This window comes from Dermochelys coriacea, chromosome 2, assembly GCF_009764565.3.
Source record: "Dermochelys coriacea isolate rDerCor1 chromosome 2, rDerCor1.pri.v4, whole genome shotgun sequence".
NCBI classification, from domain to species: Eukaryota; Metazoa; Chordata; order Testudines; family Dermochelyidae; genus Dermochelys; species Dermochelys coriacea.
This window is the reverse complement of record NC_050069.1, coordinates 250,211,402-250,232,225: the sequence shown is the minus strand read 5'-3', so window position 1 is coordinate 250,232,225 and position 20,824 is coordinate 250,211,402. Positions and strand designations below refer to the sequence as shown.

Below are 20,824 nucleotides of genomic sequence, written 5' to 3'. Positions count from 1 at the left end.
CCAGGCTACAGTGTGAAAGTTCTGTTTGTTTCTCCTTGATGAAACCCCACCCCCTTGGTTCACTCTACTTCCCTGTAAGCTAACCACCCTCCCCTCCCCCCTTCGATCACCGCTTGCAGAGGCAATCAAGTCATTGTTGCTTCACATTCATGCATTCTTTATTAATTCATCACACAAATAGGGGGATAACTACCAAGGTAGTCCAGGAGGGGTAGTGGAGGAGGGAAAGACAAGGCCACACAGCACTTTAAAACTTATTGAATGCCAGTCTTCTGTTGGTTGGGCAATCCTTTGGATTGGAGTGGCTGGAGGCCCCCCACCGCGTTCTTGGGCATCTGGGTGAGGAGGCTATGGAACTTGGGGAGGAGGGCGGTTGGTTACCCGGGGCTGTAGCGGTGGTCTGTGCTCCAGCTGCCTTTCCTGCAGCTCAACCATATGCTGGAGCATATTAGTTTGATCCTCCAGCAGCCTCATCACTGAGTCCTGCCTCCTCTCATCATGCTGCTGCCACCTTTCAGCTTCAGCCCGCCAATTACGCTCTTCAGCCTGCCACCTTTCCTCCCAGTCATTTGTGCTTTCCTGCACTCTGACATTGTCTGCCTCCATGCATTCGTCTGTGCTCTGTCAGTGTGGGAGGACAGCATGAGCTCAGAGAACATTTCGTCGCGAGTGCGTTTTTTTCGCCTTCTGATCTTCGCTAGCCTCTGGGAAGGAGAAGATCCTGTGATCCTTGAAACACATGCAGCTGGTGGAGGAAAAAAAAAAGGGACAGTGGTATTTAAAAAGACACATTTTATAGAACAATGGGTACAATCTTTCACTGTAAACCTTGCTGTTAACATTACATACATAGCACATGTGCTTTTGTTCCAAGGTCGCATTTTGCCTCCCCCCAGCGTGTGGCTAGCACCTCCCCCCTCCCCGTTGCTAACGGTGGGGAACATTTCTCTTCAGCCACAGGCAAACAGCCCAGCAGGAACGGGCACCTCTGAATGTCCCCTTAAGAAAAGCATCCTATTTCAACCAAGTGACCATGAATGATATCACTCTTCTGAGGTAACACAGAGAGAGAGAGATAAAGAACAGATGTTGTTTGAATGCCAACAAACATACACTGCAATGCTTTGTTCTACAATGATTCCCAAGTACGTGCTACTGGCCTGGAGCCGTAAAGTGTCCTACAATGGTGGATGGAATAAGGCTGCCCTCCCCAGAAACCTTTTGCAAAGGCTTTGAGAGTACATCCAGGAGAGCTGCGAATGCCAGGGCAAATTAATCATTAAACATGCTTGCTTTTAAACCACGTATAGTATTTTAGAAGGTACACTCACCAGAGGTCCCTTCTCCGCCTGGCGGGTCCGGGAGGCAGCTAGACCTAGGCGAGGTTCGGAGGGTACTGGCTTCAGGTCCAGGGTGAGAAACAGTTCCTGCCTCTCGGGAAAACCTGTTTCCCCGCTTGCTTGCTGTGAGCTATCTTCCTCATCCCCAAAACCTGCTTCCGTGTTGCCTCCATCTTCATGGTAGGAGTCAAACCATACGGCTGGGGTAGTGGTGGCCGAACCCCATAAAATGGCATGCAGCTCATTATAGAAGCAGCATGTTTTGGGCTCTGACCCAGAGTGGCCGTTTGCCTCTCTGGTTTTCTGGTAGGCTTGCCTCAGCTCCTTAAATTTCACACGGCACTGCTTCGGGTCCCTGTTATGGCCACTGTCCTTCATGCCCTGGGAGATTTTCACAAATGTTTTGGCATTTCGAAAACTGGAACGGAGTTCTGATAGCATGGATTCCTCTCCCCATACAGCGATCAGATCCCGTACCTCCCGTTCGGTCCATGCTGGAGCTCTTTTGCGATTCTGGGACTCCATCATGGTCACCTCTGCTGATGAGCTCTACATGGTCACCTGCAGCTTGCCACGCTGGCCAAACAGGAAATTGAAATTCAAAAGTTCGCGGTCCTTTTCCTGTCTACATGGCCAGTGCATCTGAGTTGAGAGTGCTGTCCAGAGTGGTCACACAGTACCCCAAATTCGACCCAGCAAAGCCGATTTCAGCACTAATCCCCTTGTCAGGGGTGGAGTAAGGAAATCAATTTTAAGAGCCCTTTAAGTCAAAAAAAAGGGCTTCGTCGTGTGGACAGGTGCAGGGTTAAATCAATTTAACACTGCTAAATTCGACCTCAACTCCTAGTGTAGACCAGGGATGAGGGCTTAACCTAAACACCACTGCCAATGAAGGTCAATATAAACATTCTCTCTGACTTCAATGAGTTTCCTAGCAAGTCTAGAAATAACATTTATAAAGCAGCTTTCATTTAAAAACAAAAAGTCTCAAAGGAATCATATTTCTCCCATCACCCACTTCTGGGTGGAAAGTTTCAGATATACTACAGAGAGCAACACTACACAAGAAGGAGATCAGTACAGAAAGCGTAACATTACACAACTGAAACTACAGGGAAAGTTTTCATATGCACAACTTAGTTGTCTGAATTGGAATTTAGCCAGAAGGTAAGGGTTAACCTCCAGGATTCTTTATATATTACAATATCAGTATTGTCTTTATTCCATTCCTTATCAGAGCCTCAGTTTTGTGTCCCAAATGAAAGACAGCATATTCAACATCACCGGGTTCTGCTCCTAACCTTGTGCTCACTCATACCACCATGCTCAGACACTTGATTCAATACTGACACAGATGGAAGAGTCCCACCTATTTATTAACATCACTTCCTGGGTTTTCCTTTCCTGGATCTCTTCAATTGAAGAGCTGACCTTGTTCAGCTTATACTTTATTATTTACTATTTATATTAGCTATGCACCTTAAGATACCAAGTGAGATCAGGGTTCACTGAGTTAGGTGCTGTACAAGCACATAGTAAGATTCTCTGCCTCAAAGTTTACAATCTAAAAAGACAAGACAGATACAAGTTGGAGGAAAGAAAGCATTATCATCCTCATTTTACAGATGGGGAATAAAGTCAGAGAAACTGACTGACATCACCAGGGAGGCTGTAAGCAGCACTGGAAGCTGAACCTCAGATCACGTGAGTCCCAGTGGGCAGGCTGGGAGAAAAAGAGAAGCAAGTACTTTGAAATCCCCACTGGAAACTATTCTTCACATTCATGATAGCCTGGTAGAACAATGTAGGACATTTTCACACCAAAAAGTATATTAAAAGTTAATGTTTAAAATTAAATTTACACAAGTTAAGAAGGAAGGTACTGTACATCTGGGGTCAGGCTTGGGTTATGAGGGATTACAAGTGTTGGTTACAAGGTTAATAAGATATATACATAGTACATAACAGGCAAAGACGCAGATTGGGGAGCAGGAGTTTTTTAAAAATGTCAGTGGATAAGTGATCTTGGGTACACCACCCATAGAATGTATTTAGAGTCCAAGTCAATATTGGTGTAGTGAATAAGTACATGGGTGGGGTGCATCCCTTGGTTTGTCAGGGAAAGGAGGAAGTGGGTTATTTCCCTGACCGGCGTTCTCAATTACTCGGCCTGGTACTGACAGCGTCCTGTGACGTGCTCCGTGATGCTACATCCTCAACTGCTCTACAACTCCACTTGACACAGATTAGCATAAGCATATTGGTTGCTCTAACCCATCTTTGTATTTCCCAATCTGAAAGGCTACTGGAGGTCATTCTAGCCTTTGTTGTAATGCAAAGCAGTCTCAGAGCAGCTCAATTTCATTTGGCTGGAACAATCCCAAAGGGCTCCACAGCTAGGGACTGCTAGAAGGCAGCATGCTCTGGCCATGCCATGCCTTCTCTGCAAGCCAGAGATTCACCCTTACCAGAGGAATATCCAGCTGACCGTTAAGGAAGCGTACAGACCATTTGTGTCACTGACATAGTGTAAAGTGGCTAGAGCAGTGGCCAGGATCTGATCCTTTTAATTATCAGCATTGAAGTTCTAAGTAATGGAAATACAAACAAACCAGAACCATCAAAAAAGCAACAGAAGTCTTCTGAAAAGCTCCTGACAGACCAGCAGAGAGAGGAATTTTGGTATGTTCCGCAACTTTATGAGTTAAAGTGGCAATAGGAATCAGGATCCTATCCTTAAAGTTCAATGAATACATAAGCAAGACTTCATTCTCTCTAAATTAGACTAGAAGTATGCTGTCAAATATTTTCTTTACTTTTTTACCTCTATATCTGAACTTCTCCTATGACTTACACTGGAGGCTGAGACCAAATTCATTCACTCATTTAAACTCATTGAAGTCAATAGAGAAACAGGAGGCATGAATGTGACTTTCAAACACTGTCAGACTCATGAAAAGGGGAAGGGGAATATTTGTTCAAGATAAGGGGGAAGAAAATTGTAAGCATCAATTTTTGAATACTCAAAAAGCTTGCTACACAAGTTCTCATATACGATTTACAATGTTTTTATTTTTTATTTTTTGCGTCACCATAGCTACATTATACTAGCAATCAGCCACCTAACCAACCACAAGGAGACATTAATAGCTACACCATACAAGGCTGGAATGAAGATTCTGCTGTGTAAGGAGGGTAATTTCTTCTTCAAAAGCGTAACTCACAATAGTGTAGAGTACTGTAGCACAACAGTAGCATTATACATACTCAACCAACGTACTAGTGCTCCCCACTGAAATCATAGGCCTTATACTAGTCTTTTTTTCCCAAAATTTGTTACCAGTGGGATCAGCAGTGATTTTTTTTTAATTAACAAAGCAAATAAGATTCCTCCAAAGTACTACAAAAGATACTCTAAAGTATCATTTAAGCCTACTGAGTTAATTTAAAAAGGTATTAGTGAGAGGCTTACATTTAATTATGTTAATATCGGAATCCTTTAAGATTAAGGATTACTGTCTTTGCCATTCTCCCACAAGTGGGATAATCTTTCCACAACGGTGATCCTAGATCAAAAGGCAGCATTAAATTTGCCTCCCAAGTCTCACACATTTGTATTTTATTATTTAATATTTATATTATAGTAGCACCTAGAGGCCCTTAAGAGGACCTCATTGTGCTGGGTGTTGCACAAACACATTCAAAGACATTCTCTGCCCCTGAGAATTTACAATCAAATGTTACCAAAAGGCCTTACTTGTGTAACTTCAATGTATCACGTTAAAAAAGCAAGAGAGAGACATATTTAAAAACTCAAAAGTTAAAAGAAACTGACCTGGTGACCTATATCAATCTTTGTGAAACTGAAGGTACTAAGGTGGTTGTTTGCTCCTCTCACAGCTGGTTCTATTGTTTCTCTGAAAAGTTTCTCAATAAACTGGCAAATAAAAGGCCACAAGTGTTTTACAGTCTGAGGAGAAAGAAATAAAGATTATACCAAACAGTTAAAAACATACACATTTGTATTGTTTCAACATGCATCAATGGAGAAAATCTTCAAGGCAAAAGTTTTTTTAAAATACAATACAACTCTTCTCTCTGCCTTTTGCCAAGAGAGCCCTCCCTTCTGCATCTCCTACCACATGGAACAGCCTTCTTGGACTAGCGTCTTAATTCTCCATCTATTTTCATATCTTGTTTGAGAACTTTTTTGCCCATTACTATACATGTTAATTTCTCTATTCTAATATTTACTATTACTAAAGTATTGCTCTGGAATACACTTTGAGTGAAAGACCCTACACCAACTGAAGGTGCATTGTTCTGTGTTTTATTTTATTTTATACACATGGAACTTCAAAGTTCTGTTCATTTATAAAACAAATACAAAACTGGTTTATTTGTATATGGTACATTAGGACATGAGCCAAGACCAAGGTAAATTTATGCTTAGAATCTGCAGTTGACCGTCAGTAAGTGTGACTGAAATTATTTTAATGCAGATTGAAATGGACAACTCTGTTCAAGAATGGCTGATCATGATTTAGTACCATTACAATGGCATCACAATTATCAACTGAAGAAAGACTGGCCCTTTGTTTACCCAAACTGTATTTAGTGTGTGGGGTAAAGATCTATACATTGATCAACTGCCAAAAATCAAATGAAAAAAGGTAATAGATATTTTATCCTCAAGTCCCACAGCTAACTGGAAGAACATCCTACCTTATTTAGCCATTCTGCCCTTTCTGTATCTGGAAAATGAACCTAAGGAGAAAGGGAGGGGGGGGGAAAGCAATTAGTACAACCACACTTAATTAATGAAAATACAATGTATATAAGAATCAATACATTTAATACTGGGAACTGGTACAAAGAACCAATATTTATCAAGGACCTGAGATTCAGAATAAGAATGTATAAATGTGGTTAAATAGTTGAAGTAAATGCCAATTAAAAAACTGTAAACCAAGTAAATATACACTCATGTATACTCCATAGTACAGGTGTGTAGGAAGTATTGTTTTAGCACAGTGTAAATGATAGTGTGAGACCAATAAATGCAACAGTCAAGTCCACAGCAGATTAGTTAATACAACATACCTCTAAGTTTTAAGGACACTGTACAAGGGTAACTTCTCTTTTGGGTATTTTGTGAAAGACATCAGAATACTATCTGATGATTTTGAAAAATGACTTGTCTGGTGGTTATTAAGACCTCAAAAAACTGAAGTGAAAAAGAATGAGGTATGCTTATCAGAGCAAAAACAATCGTATACAAATCTCAGTTTCTACTTTTGAAAAAGAATTAAGCAACTATGGATGTTAAATACATTCCAGTCATGCTCTGCATTGCTTCCATGAAACAAGGATGGACTGATTTTTTTTAATTTAAGTGATTTTACAGCTATTTCAAAATATTTAAATAAGATTTTTATTTATACATTGCTAATTCTTTACTTTGTTCTCATTTTACAGTCTAAAATTGCCTCCATTCCCTGTTCCTCCCCCCAGGCCTCAGAGGTAGGGAGACTTTGTCTGGCCAGTAGGGGAAAGAAAAGCCTTGGCCCCTTTAAGAATTGACACTCACACACACGCCACCACCCTCGTCATGGGCGCTCAGCCTACTTGTGACCTGGAGGAGTTTTGTGACTGATTGTTTGGCTTGAAGCGTGAAGCTGTCATGCACCAAAGGGGAGGATTTATAAACCCTTTCTCCTGTCCCCACTTCCAGGTTACAGATTCCCAGGAACATCAGAGTGACCAGTAAGAATCCCCAGTGGGGAGTGACTGGAAGTTACCCCAAGTAGCAGCAGAGGCAGCCAGTGTAGCAGAGCACATGGGTAAGCAGTGGCCCTGAGGTTGGAACACTTACGCACTGTCAGGCCCAAAGCTTTCCCCTCTTTGTTGGGATGACATGAACCCTGACTGGTTCTCCCTCCTTATGAGGTCCTATGGAAGGGTGTCCTGGTAGGTATCAGTGTAGGATTAAGTACTGTTTATTCTGCTATAAAGTGAAGTTCAGCACTGTGGGTTCAAATTCCACTAGGAAGTTTTTAAAAGCATGTCCTGAATTTTTAAAAAGTTTGTAAGAAGCTACTGGGAGCCAGAAGAGTGAAGAAACAAATGATGTTGAATGAGGATGCCAAACACACCACACATACTGCAATTAAGTGGTGGAAGAAGAGATTGCTCTGATTGCCTCTCTTTTAACTATTGTTATGTGAATGTACATGTGTGGTTTTGATACAAAAAATTATGTAGCTCTGACATTTTAAAAGTTACAAATATTGACACCCCCCCCAGCATCAAAGTTTTGGGAATCCCTATTTTCCAGAAAAAGCAATTCTTTTTTTAATGCATCACTGAAATTTGTCCAGTCTAATCATTACAGTTAGCAGATATGTACCCTGGAATTACAAGTATAGGTAGATTTTTCTGCCTTTTTGTATAAAGAGGTTTGTTTGTTAAGTAAATCTCTGAACCCCACAAGGCTTTCACTAAAAGGCTATGTGTTCAAAATAGATTTCCTACTTAAAGAGTTTAAGTGCATGAAAACTATTAATCATGAATATTTGTGTTCCTCTGTACTAGACTATAATATTTTATTAATGTAGAATTTAATCGATGGGCAATCTAGGCTAACTTGGAGGCAGACAGTTGGGAAATCAAAACTTAAATGCCTCTTCAAAGTATCTAGTAGGAATATTCATTTTTGAATTTGCAACAAAACAAAATAGTACATATGTGTATGTTTCATGTTTACACTGAATCAGAACCTATAATTAAACATAGAACTTTCATTCAGTATTTGTCTTGTGAGGGTTCTCAAAACCTATGCTCCTTCAGAAGGGTTGAAAGGCATAAGAAAAAGAAAAAAGAAAGGAGGAAGATTTAGGAAGTGGGGGTTAAGTAACTGGTTTTTGCCTTCCTTCAAAGCATCTGCTACTGATCACTGCTGATGAAAGATATCAGATTACTGTCGATGGATAAGATAATGTACTGTATGTTGCTATCATTTATAAAGTTTGTAAAAAGCTGAACAATTCTACTTTCTACATATCTGCTCTCATATTCCAGTTGCTGGAACCTGGAACTAGGGATGCTGTGGGTGGTGCAACACCCTCTTGCTTGAAGCGGTTTCCATCATATACAGGGTTTACAGTTTGGTTCAATTGCACCCTCACTATAAAAATTGTTCCAGAACCCCGATTCCTTCCTTCATGCTTCTATTTGTCTGAGATACTATGCGCTGTAATCTCCTGTTACAAATGCTTCCTCAAAACAAAGTTATTCTGATGTCTATCAGTAATAAACCACTGCACCAATTGTTTTATTTAATACCTAGGATTGGGGGAGGGTGTGTGTGAATAACCACACTACTATGTGGTAAATCAATTTTCTCTGTTTTGTGTTAATTGTACAGTTTGTCCATTGAGACAAGATGTGTAAAATATCCCGGACAAAATTCTGTATTTTTTTGGCTCACACATTACCTATTCAGATTCTGTAGCATCTAAGCTATATATAAAGTTTCTAGATCTCAAGGTTGCAGCCCTCACCTTTCAAATTGATGCAATGCTATGTTCCTGAGTCTGCAGACCCACTGACACAATGGCTCCAAGAATTCTCCCATTCCCTATTAGTTTCACTGATGTGTTGCCTCTAAAACTGGATGTTGACATTTTAAACGGCAGTATTAGCTACTTAAGTACTGGTCATTTGAGCGGATGGAATAAGGATGAGGGTTTTCATAGAACGGGGATTTGGAGCTTCTGCAAATAAGGGAGTACAAAAACAATGGGGAGTGGAAGGTAGAAGACTAGAAGTAGAAAAAAGATAGGGAAGGAAGAGGAACCATTGGCAAATAAAAGTGTTCCTAAAGAGGAGCATAATTTTCCCAGTGAGTGCTGCTTGATAGGACAGTAAGGCACTAACCAAATAAATAGGCTAATCTAGATATTACATACATTTCATATTCCACCATTGATCTTTGTGGAAGCATCCTATTGATATCCATTATGGACTGAGAGGTGTATGCAATCCTAAATATATACCTTGTCCACAAACCATAATCCAAAATGGAATTTGGCCTGTTCCACATATATGTTTGACATCCAGAATTTGGAGCATAAGCTCTTTAATGCATGGACCATGCCACCTCTGTGTTTTGAACAATGCTAAGCACACAGTTGACATTCAACTAAATTTGAACTTGATATTGCATGTAGCATTTCCATCTCCTTTCCTTCCAGTCTCTCTTTGCATGCCTCTCCCACACCCACTTCCCTCCTGTGCATGTTGCTTCTGAATTAGGCAGGATAGCTTTAGATAGGTGGGAAAGATAAACAGGAGGGGGGGAAAAGTCAAACAGACAAAAGATTAAACTAGTTTATAAATTCTCTCAAATTAAACTAAAATGTGTTTATTAAGCCTTGCTTAACAGGGTACAAATGTGTTTTCTGGCTCAGATTAATACTTACTTGCCTTATATTCACATGCCATACACCTTTGTATATGCCTTATAAAAAAGGGTCTCATTGTTTTTAATACTTGTACTAACCGTATATAATGTATGGTACTATATAATCCTTTAGATGTCCCTTTACTAATCATAAGAAGACATTAAAAGTTAAGCATAAAAAAGTATGTAATTTAATTCCATACCTGCACCCTTCAAGATCCTGATCTATCTTTATTATTCTACCCTTAAGTCCTCAGAACGTAAAAAATATACTTTTGGTCAAGCAGAGCGACATATGGCATACATATGGCGCACCTTCTGAATCAACATTTTTTGCGTTTTCCCCTATCCCCAGAGCGAAAGCTGTTAACTCTGAAGGGATCCCAGCCCAAGCTGGCCAAGAGTTTAAATTTTGGTTGCATTTTAGATGCTCTACAACTCTGTGTTGGAAGGTCTACAAACTAGACCCCCATCACACTTTGACCACATCTACACTACAAACTTTGGTCAATGCAAGTTACATTGTCATAAAGCTACCATAGTTACTATATCACTTCTGCAAGTGCACACTTGGCTCCTTGCACAAGCATTGCAAGTACTCACCAGGAGTGCTTATGCTGATGCACAGTGCTATGCATCATGGATACATAACCCAGTGTGCAACTCACCATCATCTGGAACACTGTCTTTGGGGAAATTTTAGCAAAGCATGGTAGAGCAAAATGAGTCATGCAAGGGAGACTGGGAGCAAGGGGTCAAGTTCCCATCATGCAACTTCCTCCATCCCTTAATGCCACCTATGTCCCATAATTTTTGCACCTTTAAAAAAAATCCCACACAGCACTTCTTGCTGTCTGCCATCTCTGACAGAACATCTCAATAGTCACAGCTGCCTGTTGTGTCTTGCATAATACTTGTGGGGAAAAGAGGAAAAAAGTTGCCTCAAATGTCAATGTGGAGTGGCTGTTGGCTGACTTCCAACTATCAGACACAAGGGCTATTAGAAGAGCTCAATGTGGAGCTATGCAGCTGAGGGAGGCCTTGAAAGAGTGTAAATACATGCACAGCCAGGTCAATGCCAGGCAACTTACATTGACCTAACATTGTAGTGTAACTCAGGCTTTTATTTTTAGTTACTTTGGGGCTAAATGGCCCGGAAGCACCATTGTTCATAAATTGGTAAATGAAGCCTTTTTTTGCTTGAGGCCCCTTAAACATGAATCAGGTGGGCAGAGCTAAGTTTTCCTTGATAAAAACTGCAGTGTTGTGCCCAATAAGAAGGCTTGCCCATTTTCAGAGATTATTTTCACACAGTGCCCCTTATACTGGCTATACAGAAATTCCTGTTCCATTCCACAGCCTGTATTTCTACAACACACACTAGCTCAACTTAAAACTAAGACTTTCTTTCTGCAACAGAAGAGGCACTAACACCAGCTTCTTGGACCTAGACTCTGGGTCTGGCAGCTTTGACAACACAGCATCCACAAAGCAACTCCACTGATGTTCTGTGCTGAGAGAGGGCAGCAGGTATCTGAGCCCTGCACTTAACTCCTATTCAAAGCCTGCCTAGTCAGGCTTTGTAGATGAAGAAAGGGGATATTAAGGACTTTTAAATACAGAAACAGGAAATGTTTTCCATTTTTTTTTTATCAACTGTTCATGCAAGTTTGATAAGTACAGTCACATTTGCCACTTGGAGACATTTTTAATTATTAAAAAGAGAGCAAGGAATAATACATGTGGAAATACTGTGGCAAATATTACCAATACCCTAAAGACAATGTTGAACACTAAATCAAATTCGATGTTAAAAGTTTCAAGAATGTTTTATTCAAGCATTTTCAAAAGAAACATCTTAATATGGAGTTACACAGTTATGCACTTTTCAAAATATACGCAAGTCCACATTATCATACAGATACTTGTGCTTAGCCCTGAATAACTGTTGACTGTATTTTTCATTCTTAATGTGCCCTGCACCCTAAACTGCCAGTTCCTGCCAAGTCCTGAATTTAGGATGAACTATTTTTTCTGCCATGACCAATTAAAAACTTGAAATCCCAGAAAAAGGAATGCAGCTCCCTGCTGCATATTTGCTGTTAGCATTGTCAACGCTCACTTCACTATCACCCACAATTAGTAACCACCAGCATGTGGCAAATAACTAAGAATAATAGTATGTCAGAAAGAGAGAGGAACATATCCTTTAACAATGGAGGTTTCACAAATCTGCACGTCACTAAAAGAAAGCACAAGTCAAAGAAAGCAAGCAGTGAGGTGTAGCATTCCCCTGGAAACAGTTTTGCGTAACTCAGCACAAGGGAGACATCTCAGATAAACTGCTTGATTTAAAACATAACCTGCAGTGCGGTGACTGGTTACCTGCTGATGCTCTATGTCATAAAAAACACCTGGTGTTTTTCTTTCTACCTTTGTCATCAGCTATATTTAAAACTGTGTATTAGCCAAAACATGTAGCATTACATAATTCTCCTTGGAAAACCCAATTATATTTTTCAAGTAGTTTAGATACAAGTATGGTTCTCAGCTATCAGGTCTATTCCATAAAATCGAAACTACTGTAAACCAAATATTTTTCAGTGATCTACATAACACTGTTGCTTATCACATCAAAGTAATGAAAGCATTACAAAAAAGCTATTAACATCATGGTACCATTTTACAATATTATTACAGTTAAATGAAGGAATTTTTAAAGTCAGGATAATAAAAGGTTATAATTATGAAGCATATTCTCTTCTAGAACTTGAAAGATTTGAGAAACTATTCTACAAATTAACATCATTAAAGGCTGGGCTGGTACACAAGCAGAATGTGAAAACACTTTTATCTCTCGAAAAGCAAGAATGTGTTTTCTACACAGCTCAGTAAAAGTAGGTGTTAGTTGATCTCATGTGATGATGGGATCTGCCTACTAATGATAATAAATATTTTCTAAGTGGACCAAAACTTGAAAGGTTAGTATAGATTTCTTCAGGAAATAATTAACAGAATAAATATACATTGATTCTGACTTGTGTTAACACCCCTATTACAAAAATGCAAAAATTGAAGTTAGTTTCTCCGATTTATGCTGTTCATTTACTTTATGCTCAAAATGAAAGAAAAGAAATGAAACTAGATGGATACATTTAGTCTTTTGGTTCTCATGCACCAACACAATGCAATTGAACTTAGAATCAAAATATTGCAAGGAACCGTTCTGAAACAGATTTTCAGTTCAGTTCACAAAAGTCTTTTCCTTCATATTAGATTTTGCATATCTCCAATCCTAACCCATCCTGCTTTCTCTGAAAAACCTAAATTTTTTGGCTATTGTTGATATGAAAGATGAAGAGATGAAACTAAGTGCTCCTTTAAACTATAACTGCCAAGCTAATTTGTTACAGTTTGCTTTAGCCCATGCAGCTTTCATTGTAAACTAATTAGGGTAACTTGAAAGGAAAATAATCCTTGTATGAATAAAGAGCTGGAAGCACAGTAAGTGGAGTTTAAATACCAATATACCAACTGGTTACTGTAGAGCTAGCCAAAGTGGGAAGGAACGCTTTAGATTACAAGGGAAAATTCACAAGATATTTCCTGTTGCCAGGGGTGAAAGTAAGGTGGTACGGGCCGGTACGGCATACTGGTAAAAAGTGGTACCAGACTGGACCCAGATGACTTTAAAGCACTGACCCTACTTAAAGCGCTGCGTGACAGCATTTTAACGTCGTTGCCCCTTTTGTCCCCTCCTCCCCCCCCGGGCCTCCAATGGGCGGGGGGGCAAAAGGAGGAACTGCCCCAGGGCTGGTGCTACCGCAGCAGTGGCTGGCGCCCCAGTCCCTTTAAATCACCGCTGAGCCTCAGGCAGCATGGGCCAGGCAATGCAGATGGGCTGGGTGGGGGATGCTGACCCCCAGCCCTGCCCCTTCCACTTGAGCCCTGCCCCTTCCCAGGTGGGGGGAAAGGAGGGGAAGAGCTGCACCTGTACCAGTAAGAGTTCAATTTTACTTTCACCCCTGCCTGTTGCCAACACTAAAACAGTATACTAGAGTGATAGGGTGAAATTGTTTTACATAATAATTAGGGCTCAAAAAAAAATACTGCAAGGAAAATTATCCATACTGGCACCTGCTGGTAAAGTTAACATTCAACTAATTTTTCCATTACCAATTGGTTAATCTCATTATTCTTCTGTTTAGCCTCTTTTCTTCTGCATGGATTTGTTTGTACAGTAGTCCTAAACATGTCAAGTTATTAGCCTCTGCACAGCCATATCCAAACTGGGTATAAAACCCCGTGTGTGTTGTCAGGAAAGGAAATAGACTAGCTAAGAACCCTTGAGATAGCTTTACTGGGTGCAACCATAATTGTTTTGTCCTGGCATTCATCAAAGGCATTCAAAACAAAAAACAACAACAACAAAAACGGTACTGGCCACTTACATTGACTTTAGCAGCCCACAAATCAGATTTAAGTCAAATACAGTTTAGAATAAGACAGCTATAGAGTTAAGATACTGGAAAATGTCTAGTCTACCTATTACACTAAACTACCTCACAGGAAGAAATGTAAATTGCTCATCAAAGGGACTAGTCCATTGTTATTCCTTCAGCATAGAAGTCACTCTACTAAGCAATCCATGTTTTCAGTGGCCTCTATGGAATAGTACCAAAGTATCAACAAATGATGTTCCATTTTTAGAAGTTTGCAGCCTCTAGTCACATCAAAAGCAGCTTTCAGACACTATCCAGGGAATTAACCACTGTGCTCTCAGCAACAGGCCCACTTGATGCACTACTTCTCCTGGTTTTCGCACAATAAATGAAAATCTCTAAGTTCTCATATTGAACTTCAGGTCTGTACTCACAAGACAAAAGGTTTTTAAAAACACATTTATCATAATAAGTTGAACTCCCTGTCTTGTGTTCACAGCAAAATATTAAGTCAGAAATGCAAGATTCATACATGGAAATCAGAAGAATTTGGAAAAAAAAAAGATGTATTTCATGAACAATAGCCAAGAAGCAGAATTTCATATATTCCACAATTAAAGCATATAATGAATGCTGGGATAGTATTTGAGTATAAGTTACCCCCTAGTTTATCAATTACACATAGATAGTGAGAACTCAGAAACACAGTTCAGGATTTCTGGGTCCAATTAAAAATGAGATGAGGTTTACACTTGGAACTATAACTGTCACAAGGGGCAGAGTGGCTGAAGTATAATGAAATTGAAAAACTAAAACCCTTTTCAGAATTTTGGTACTGTGCATAAACCGACCTTTGATGCAAGGGAAGAGACTTTTCTGGCCACCTTTTTGAGAAGCTTACATGGTCACATATGGCTCTTGAAAACAATCAAGTGTGTTGTGTGCACGCCAACATCATCCATGTGCACAAATCCAGTCCATAACATGCAAGAAAGCTCAAAGAATACCTACAATAAGTATTAAATTTAAAGAGACTCTGACACTTCATAAACATATTCTACTGGAGGGGAGAAAGTGCTTTAGTACAATGTTCTTGTATTCTATTCCTTTGTTTCCAAGAAAACCAGATGTGTTCCTGTGTGTTCCTTAAGAGTTCAGAATCCTCTGACATAATTGCCTTAACAGAAACTATGTAACATCACAGAGGATCTAGCTAGGTATTTAGACAATATCAAATCACTGTAACAGCATATGTCACAATGCTTGGATAAGAAATAAAACGAGAACATGAACTATGAAGATATTATTATTATTATCATCCAATGACTAGACTTATGCCTCTTTATTCCATGTGGAACAGAGCTTTCATCTTTGATGGTCTCTTGCTGCAGTCTTAGCGTCTTCCCATATTATTCTGATAGATTTCAATTCTGTTTCCATTATACATTTTGACGCTATTTAGTTTATCTAGTCACCTTTGGCCCTTCAGGTTCCAATTCAAAACTTGTTTTATTGTGTTATTTGGGTCTTTCTTTATGTATTTCCTAGCCATCTCCATTTTCGTTCAATACTTTACTATCCTATCAGTTTCTGTTTCGTCCTCTTCCAGAGTTCTTCATTTGTGATTTTTTTCTGGCCATCTCATAATATTGAGGATTTGTTTAAGGTAGCTGTTTATGAAAACTTGGAGATGAGGTAGTAAGGTCTTATGTCTCCAAGTTTCAGCACCATGTAGTAAGACCAAATATTTAACATTATTGTAAAGTCTAAGTTTAGTTTGGAGGGAATGATTTCTGGTTCTTCAGAATGGTATTAGAGTTATGAAAGCATGTCTGTTTTTCATTATTCTGGCTTTAATGTCTTCATCTGTTCCACGTGTTGTACTTATAATATTGCCAAGATATGTGAATTATTGAATCTCTTCTATGTCAGACCCAGAAAGTGTTATTGGGGTTTCTTGTTTTGCATTGATTGTCACAGTTTTAGTTTTGCCTGTGATGATTTTCAACCCTAATAACCGTACACAGGCCTGGAGATCATTTGTTTTGGCTTGCATGTCTCTATGGATATGTCATACCAAGTTGAGGTCATCTTCAAACTTCTACATGAAAGTCCACTGTATGACCTTTGTATGAAAGCCTTTGATACAACAGAACAATTTTATTGAAGTTGCTACGCCACTGTGGAATCGCTCAGAAATTTGTGAACATCATTCTGAGCTTCTGTAAAAAATGTGAAATGCACACATAACAGTAAATTGACTAAGCCATATAAAGTTAATACTGGCCTCACACCAGATGTGTTATGTCTCCCATTATCTTTTTGTTGGTAGTGGACTGCATAATGAGAAACACCACAGAACAACCAAGGGACATACAATGGACTGTTACCCAATCGTCCTTAATATTTAGAGACAGAAAATACATGATATAAAATAATTATGCCTAAATTTCCCATATGAAGCATTAGAGACATTACATAAAACTGTACACAAGCTTTTTATTAGAGCTGGGTGGAAATCAGAACCTGCAATTTAATTCCCCCCCTCACTTGAAAAAAAAAGAACCAAAACAAAAATGCTGAAATTTCCAGTGAAAAAGAATTCCAGAAAGACTTAGGTTTCAGAGAAGCAGCCGTGTTAGTCTGTATTTGCAAAAAGAAAAGGAGTACTTGTGGCACCTTGGAGACTAACAAATTTATTTGAGCATAAGCTTTCGTGAGCTACAGCTCACTTCATCGGATGCATTCAGTGGAAAATACAGTGGGGAAACTTAGCTTGGGCATTATCAAAATGTTATGTCCTGATTTTGACTTTTCTATATTGTGTTGTGTCACATAAAATTGAAACAAAAAGTCGTTTCAAAATGGAAAATCAAAGGTTGAAATATTCTTATTAGAAGGCTCAGTTCCTTTTTTAAAATGAAATGTAATCAAAAACCCATTTCCATAAAATGTTTCTTTCAACAAATCAGCATTTTCTGTAAAAAAAATTCCATCAGATTTTCATCAGCTCTGATTTTTATGAAGAAGTCTACAAAAATACATTATCAGATAAGAAAGAAAATAGAACTGCCCTGGAAAACAGTAAGATTGAAAATAAAAAAGTAAAATGACATAGAGGTTGTCTATATAAGGCTGGTATCCAATTCAAGCAATTTTAGACTACTGCTTTCCAAGTCACAAAAAGTAGTCTTATATCTGGAACAGCCTCTTATGAGGCTACAGTCCAAGAGAATTTATCTATCTCAAAAGGAATTCTGTAGAAGAATTCATACAATAAGTCATAGCAATAAACATAATATAGAGTTTAACTACATTTGGCATGTTAATCCAAAACACAGTACTTTCAAAACTTAAGCCATTTAGAATATGTCTAAAGCTGTTTTTATTTTGCCCATTTTCAACTCTTCTGCATAGCATTTAATTGCTGCTAACGAAACGGCATCTTAAAAACACAAAATCTGAAAGAATATCTGATCCTGTTTCCAAATGAAAGCATTGAAAAGCCGATCAATTGTTGTGACTCTCTGATCAACTGTAAGCCCTATTAGTATAAAGTTCTAGTTTTATTAGGCAGTGCAAAAGTAGCATGTTTCAAATTGTTTTTTTTTTCAAGCCCAAATCAGAAATTAGAGATGAGACCAACTAGCGTAAATAATTCAACCAGTGAATAACAGTGTCCCTCTAGTCTAGTGCTTTGTCCAGTCTAACTTTAAATTATTCTATGTTCACACACATCTCAAGTGTATCACTTTGCAGGACAAGCATACATTTAAGAAGTATTGCAAGAGTATGGCCTTGTCTACACTACACAGTGTACAGTGTCGACGTACACACTACAATGCTACTTTTGAAGGCAAAACTCTCATGTTTACCAACAAAATAAAACCACGTTGATGAGATCCATAGGATGTGTGTGCATGCGCAAGACTGCTGTGCTGTGCAGAGCTTGGAAGGCGGGGCTGATGTCTGGGAGTGTCCCCTGTCTCGGGACCGGTTACTTCCGGCTGCTGTCTAAATTTAAAGAGACAACATTCCAACACACTCATTCTCCCCCAGCACACACACACACTCCCTCACACACTCCCCAACACAGTCTGTCTCTCCCCCGCCCCACACACACTCCCTATCACACATTCTCTCCCCCTCCCCACACTTCAGTTGAAAAGCGGCTGGCAATCTAGTAGGATACCCATGGAACGATGGGATTGAGAAACCTCCATGATTTGATGCTGTACCTGCCCCATGAGGCATTGCAAACCCTTTCCAAAGCACCCTGCGGCCAGTTGCACAGTAGAATTGCTACCCACAGTGCACTGCTCTCTGTGTGGATGCGCTCTGCCAACACAAGGAGCATAGTGTGGGCATGCAACAGCGGTTTAATTGAAGCAGTGGCTGTAGGTCAGCATAACTTTTGTTGACAAAACTCTGTAGTGTAGACAAGGCCTATGTCCCACCTCACCCACATGCTGTCTTACATTCTCTCCTCCTTCACTAGCTCAACCATCAAGACCCAAAGGGTCATAGGCCCCTTGCAAATCGAGTACCAATGCAATCAATCTCTAGGTAGGTCATTTAGACAGTCTGGCTGAATGTTCAGTCTGCATGTGCGATTGGTGATCTTAGCTTTTGGCAGCCATCTGATCAACTGTGTAGCAGCATTCCTTGGTAAATTCCTAATTCACTGGTCTTCCATCCTAAGAACAGTATGTCCATACTAAGAAGCCCAAAAAAACCATACCAGTGCTGATACAGACAGTTGCTGGGTTCAGGTTTGAATATAGTCTTTGCTGATCTTGTCTTGCCACTCACTATGATGCAGCTCACAACGACCATGAGAATCAAAAACATCAATCTACTGCTTTTCAGACTTCCTCAACATCCATGTTTCACTACTATACAACAGAGTTAGTAAAAGAAAAGAAGTACTTATGGTGCCACAAGTACTCCTTTTCTTTTTGCGGATACAGACTAACACGGCTGCTACTCTGAAACAGAGTTAGTATAACTCAAGTACTATAGACCCACAGCTCCATGGTAAGCTTGATGTCACGTCTCCACCCGCTGAAGGGCCTGGGACATGGCAACAGTTGCTGCCTCGATATGGATGTACACATCTTTCGAGCATCCTCCAGCACTATCTATGAATCTTCCCAAACGTTTGACAGTTGCCATCTGCTCTATATTGCATCTGGATAGGTTCATACTGACCTGTTTGTAATGTGAAGTTGGAGGCTACTTAATGGCAAGGGCCAGGGACTTAGTTTCATCTGGATTAACAAACTGACTAATGCACTCAACTGATCTAGTTGGGCAAGAAGCAATCAGCTGCAGTGATTCACCAAACTAAGCCAGCAAGACAGTACCTTTGATGTACTGAGATCTCAAAGCAAAATCTCTAACAGATGCCTCTTCAAGCTTATCCATCCACCAGTCCATGCCGACATTCCACAACAACGGTGCAACGGTGACGGGACACACTCTTGCCAAATTCCCATGGAAACAGGAAACCATTCCATGTATTTATCATTAACTCAAACACAGTTTTCTATTCCATTATAGAGCTCTTCTATTGATGACACTATCATGCCAGGGACGCTGAGTCATTTCATCAGATCCCACAAACTTAGTCAATGCAAGGCCTAATGTAAGTCTATAAAAAGTGCTGCACATTTATTAAATTCAGACATCTCCTTAAAAAACGGTTTCGAAGTAAAGATCTGGTTGATAGCAGAACTAGTTCTAAAGCCATACTGGGTATCCCGGCTTTTGCCACACTGGTTACTAGCAGCCAAATCCATACAATGGAGAGAAAACATGCACACAGCCAACCACACAGGTGCTGGTCTCAGACTGCATCCTCTCCCATCTTTCCTTGATGCTCGGGGTTGACTCTGCTTTCCTTACCAATCAGTCTGAAAAGCTGGTTAAACTCAGGCAGAAGGTAATTTGTTTCTGCTTCTCCTATGCTCAGCCCAGAATATATGCATTTATAATCAGCAACATTAAAAGTCAACTAAAATTTGCTTGCTTTGGCAGTCTCAGGAGACGCTAAAAATTGAATGAACATGGGGAATGAATTATCTTCCCATTTAGTGATAGATCGTTACATAGCAAGATTGAGGTACACTGCTTGGGGAAGGTAAGGACGCTACTACTGCCACTAACCCGCTTCATCTGTTTTGTGGAGAGAGAGAGAGAGAGAGAGAGAGGACTGCTCTCTATAGGGCTGACATTCTAGTACCTTTTGCCAATTCAAAATTTGTGCCACTAATACACCTGGAATTTCAGTTTAGTTACCCAGAAAGGTTGGTATTATTCCGATCAATTTTATTGCATCCTTGGTCAAAAAGGTAATAATAGTCTATTTGTAAAAGTAGGTTCCTCATTGCAAAATGGTACAATCTAGAGCAAATTTCTTCTGCTTAATGAAGAATTTGATCAGGCTGTATGACAGCTTCCAGAGGTCTTCTGAACAGAAATAGCACTTATTTCAAACTTTATCAGATCCCTTCCATACACTGATGTTACTCAGACAATGTTAACTCAGGAAACAGTAACAGCAATTTCCTGGTCAG

General features: G+C 39.7%; 1 protein-coding gene across 7 annotated transcripts in view; it reads right to left on the bottom strand.

Moving 5' to 3' along the window:
• ESYT2 (extended synaptotagmin 2) overlaps window positions 1-20,824 on the bottom strand; it is a 151,545-nt gene that overhangs the window by 100,490 nt on the left and 30,231 nt on the right. For 6 of the 7 annotated variants that reach the window (XM_038388302.2, XM_038388305.2, XM_038388303.2 and 3 more), the window contains exons 2-3: window positions 6,066-6,107; window positions 5,176-5,310 (exon numbers count right to left, since the gene is read on the bottom strand). The exons of the other annotated variant lie outside the window; for it this stretch is intronic. In XM_038388302.2, coding sequence (XP_038244230.1) covers window positions 5,176-5,310; window positions 6,066-6,107 — 177 coding nt within the window. The remainder of the gene's footprint in view (window positions 1-5,175; window positions 5,311-6,065; window positions 6,108-20,824) is intronic. 7 annotated transcript variants of the gene reach the window in all.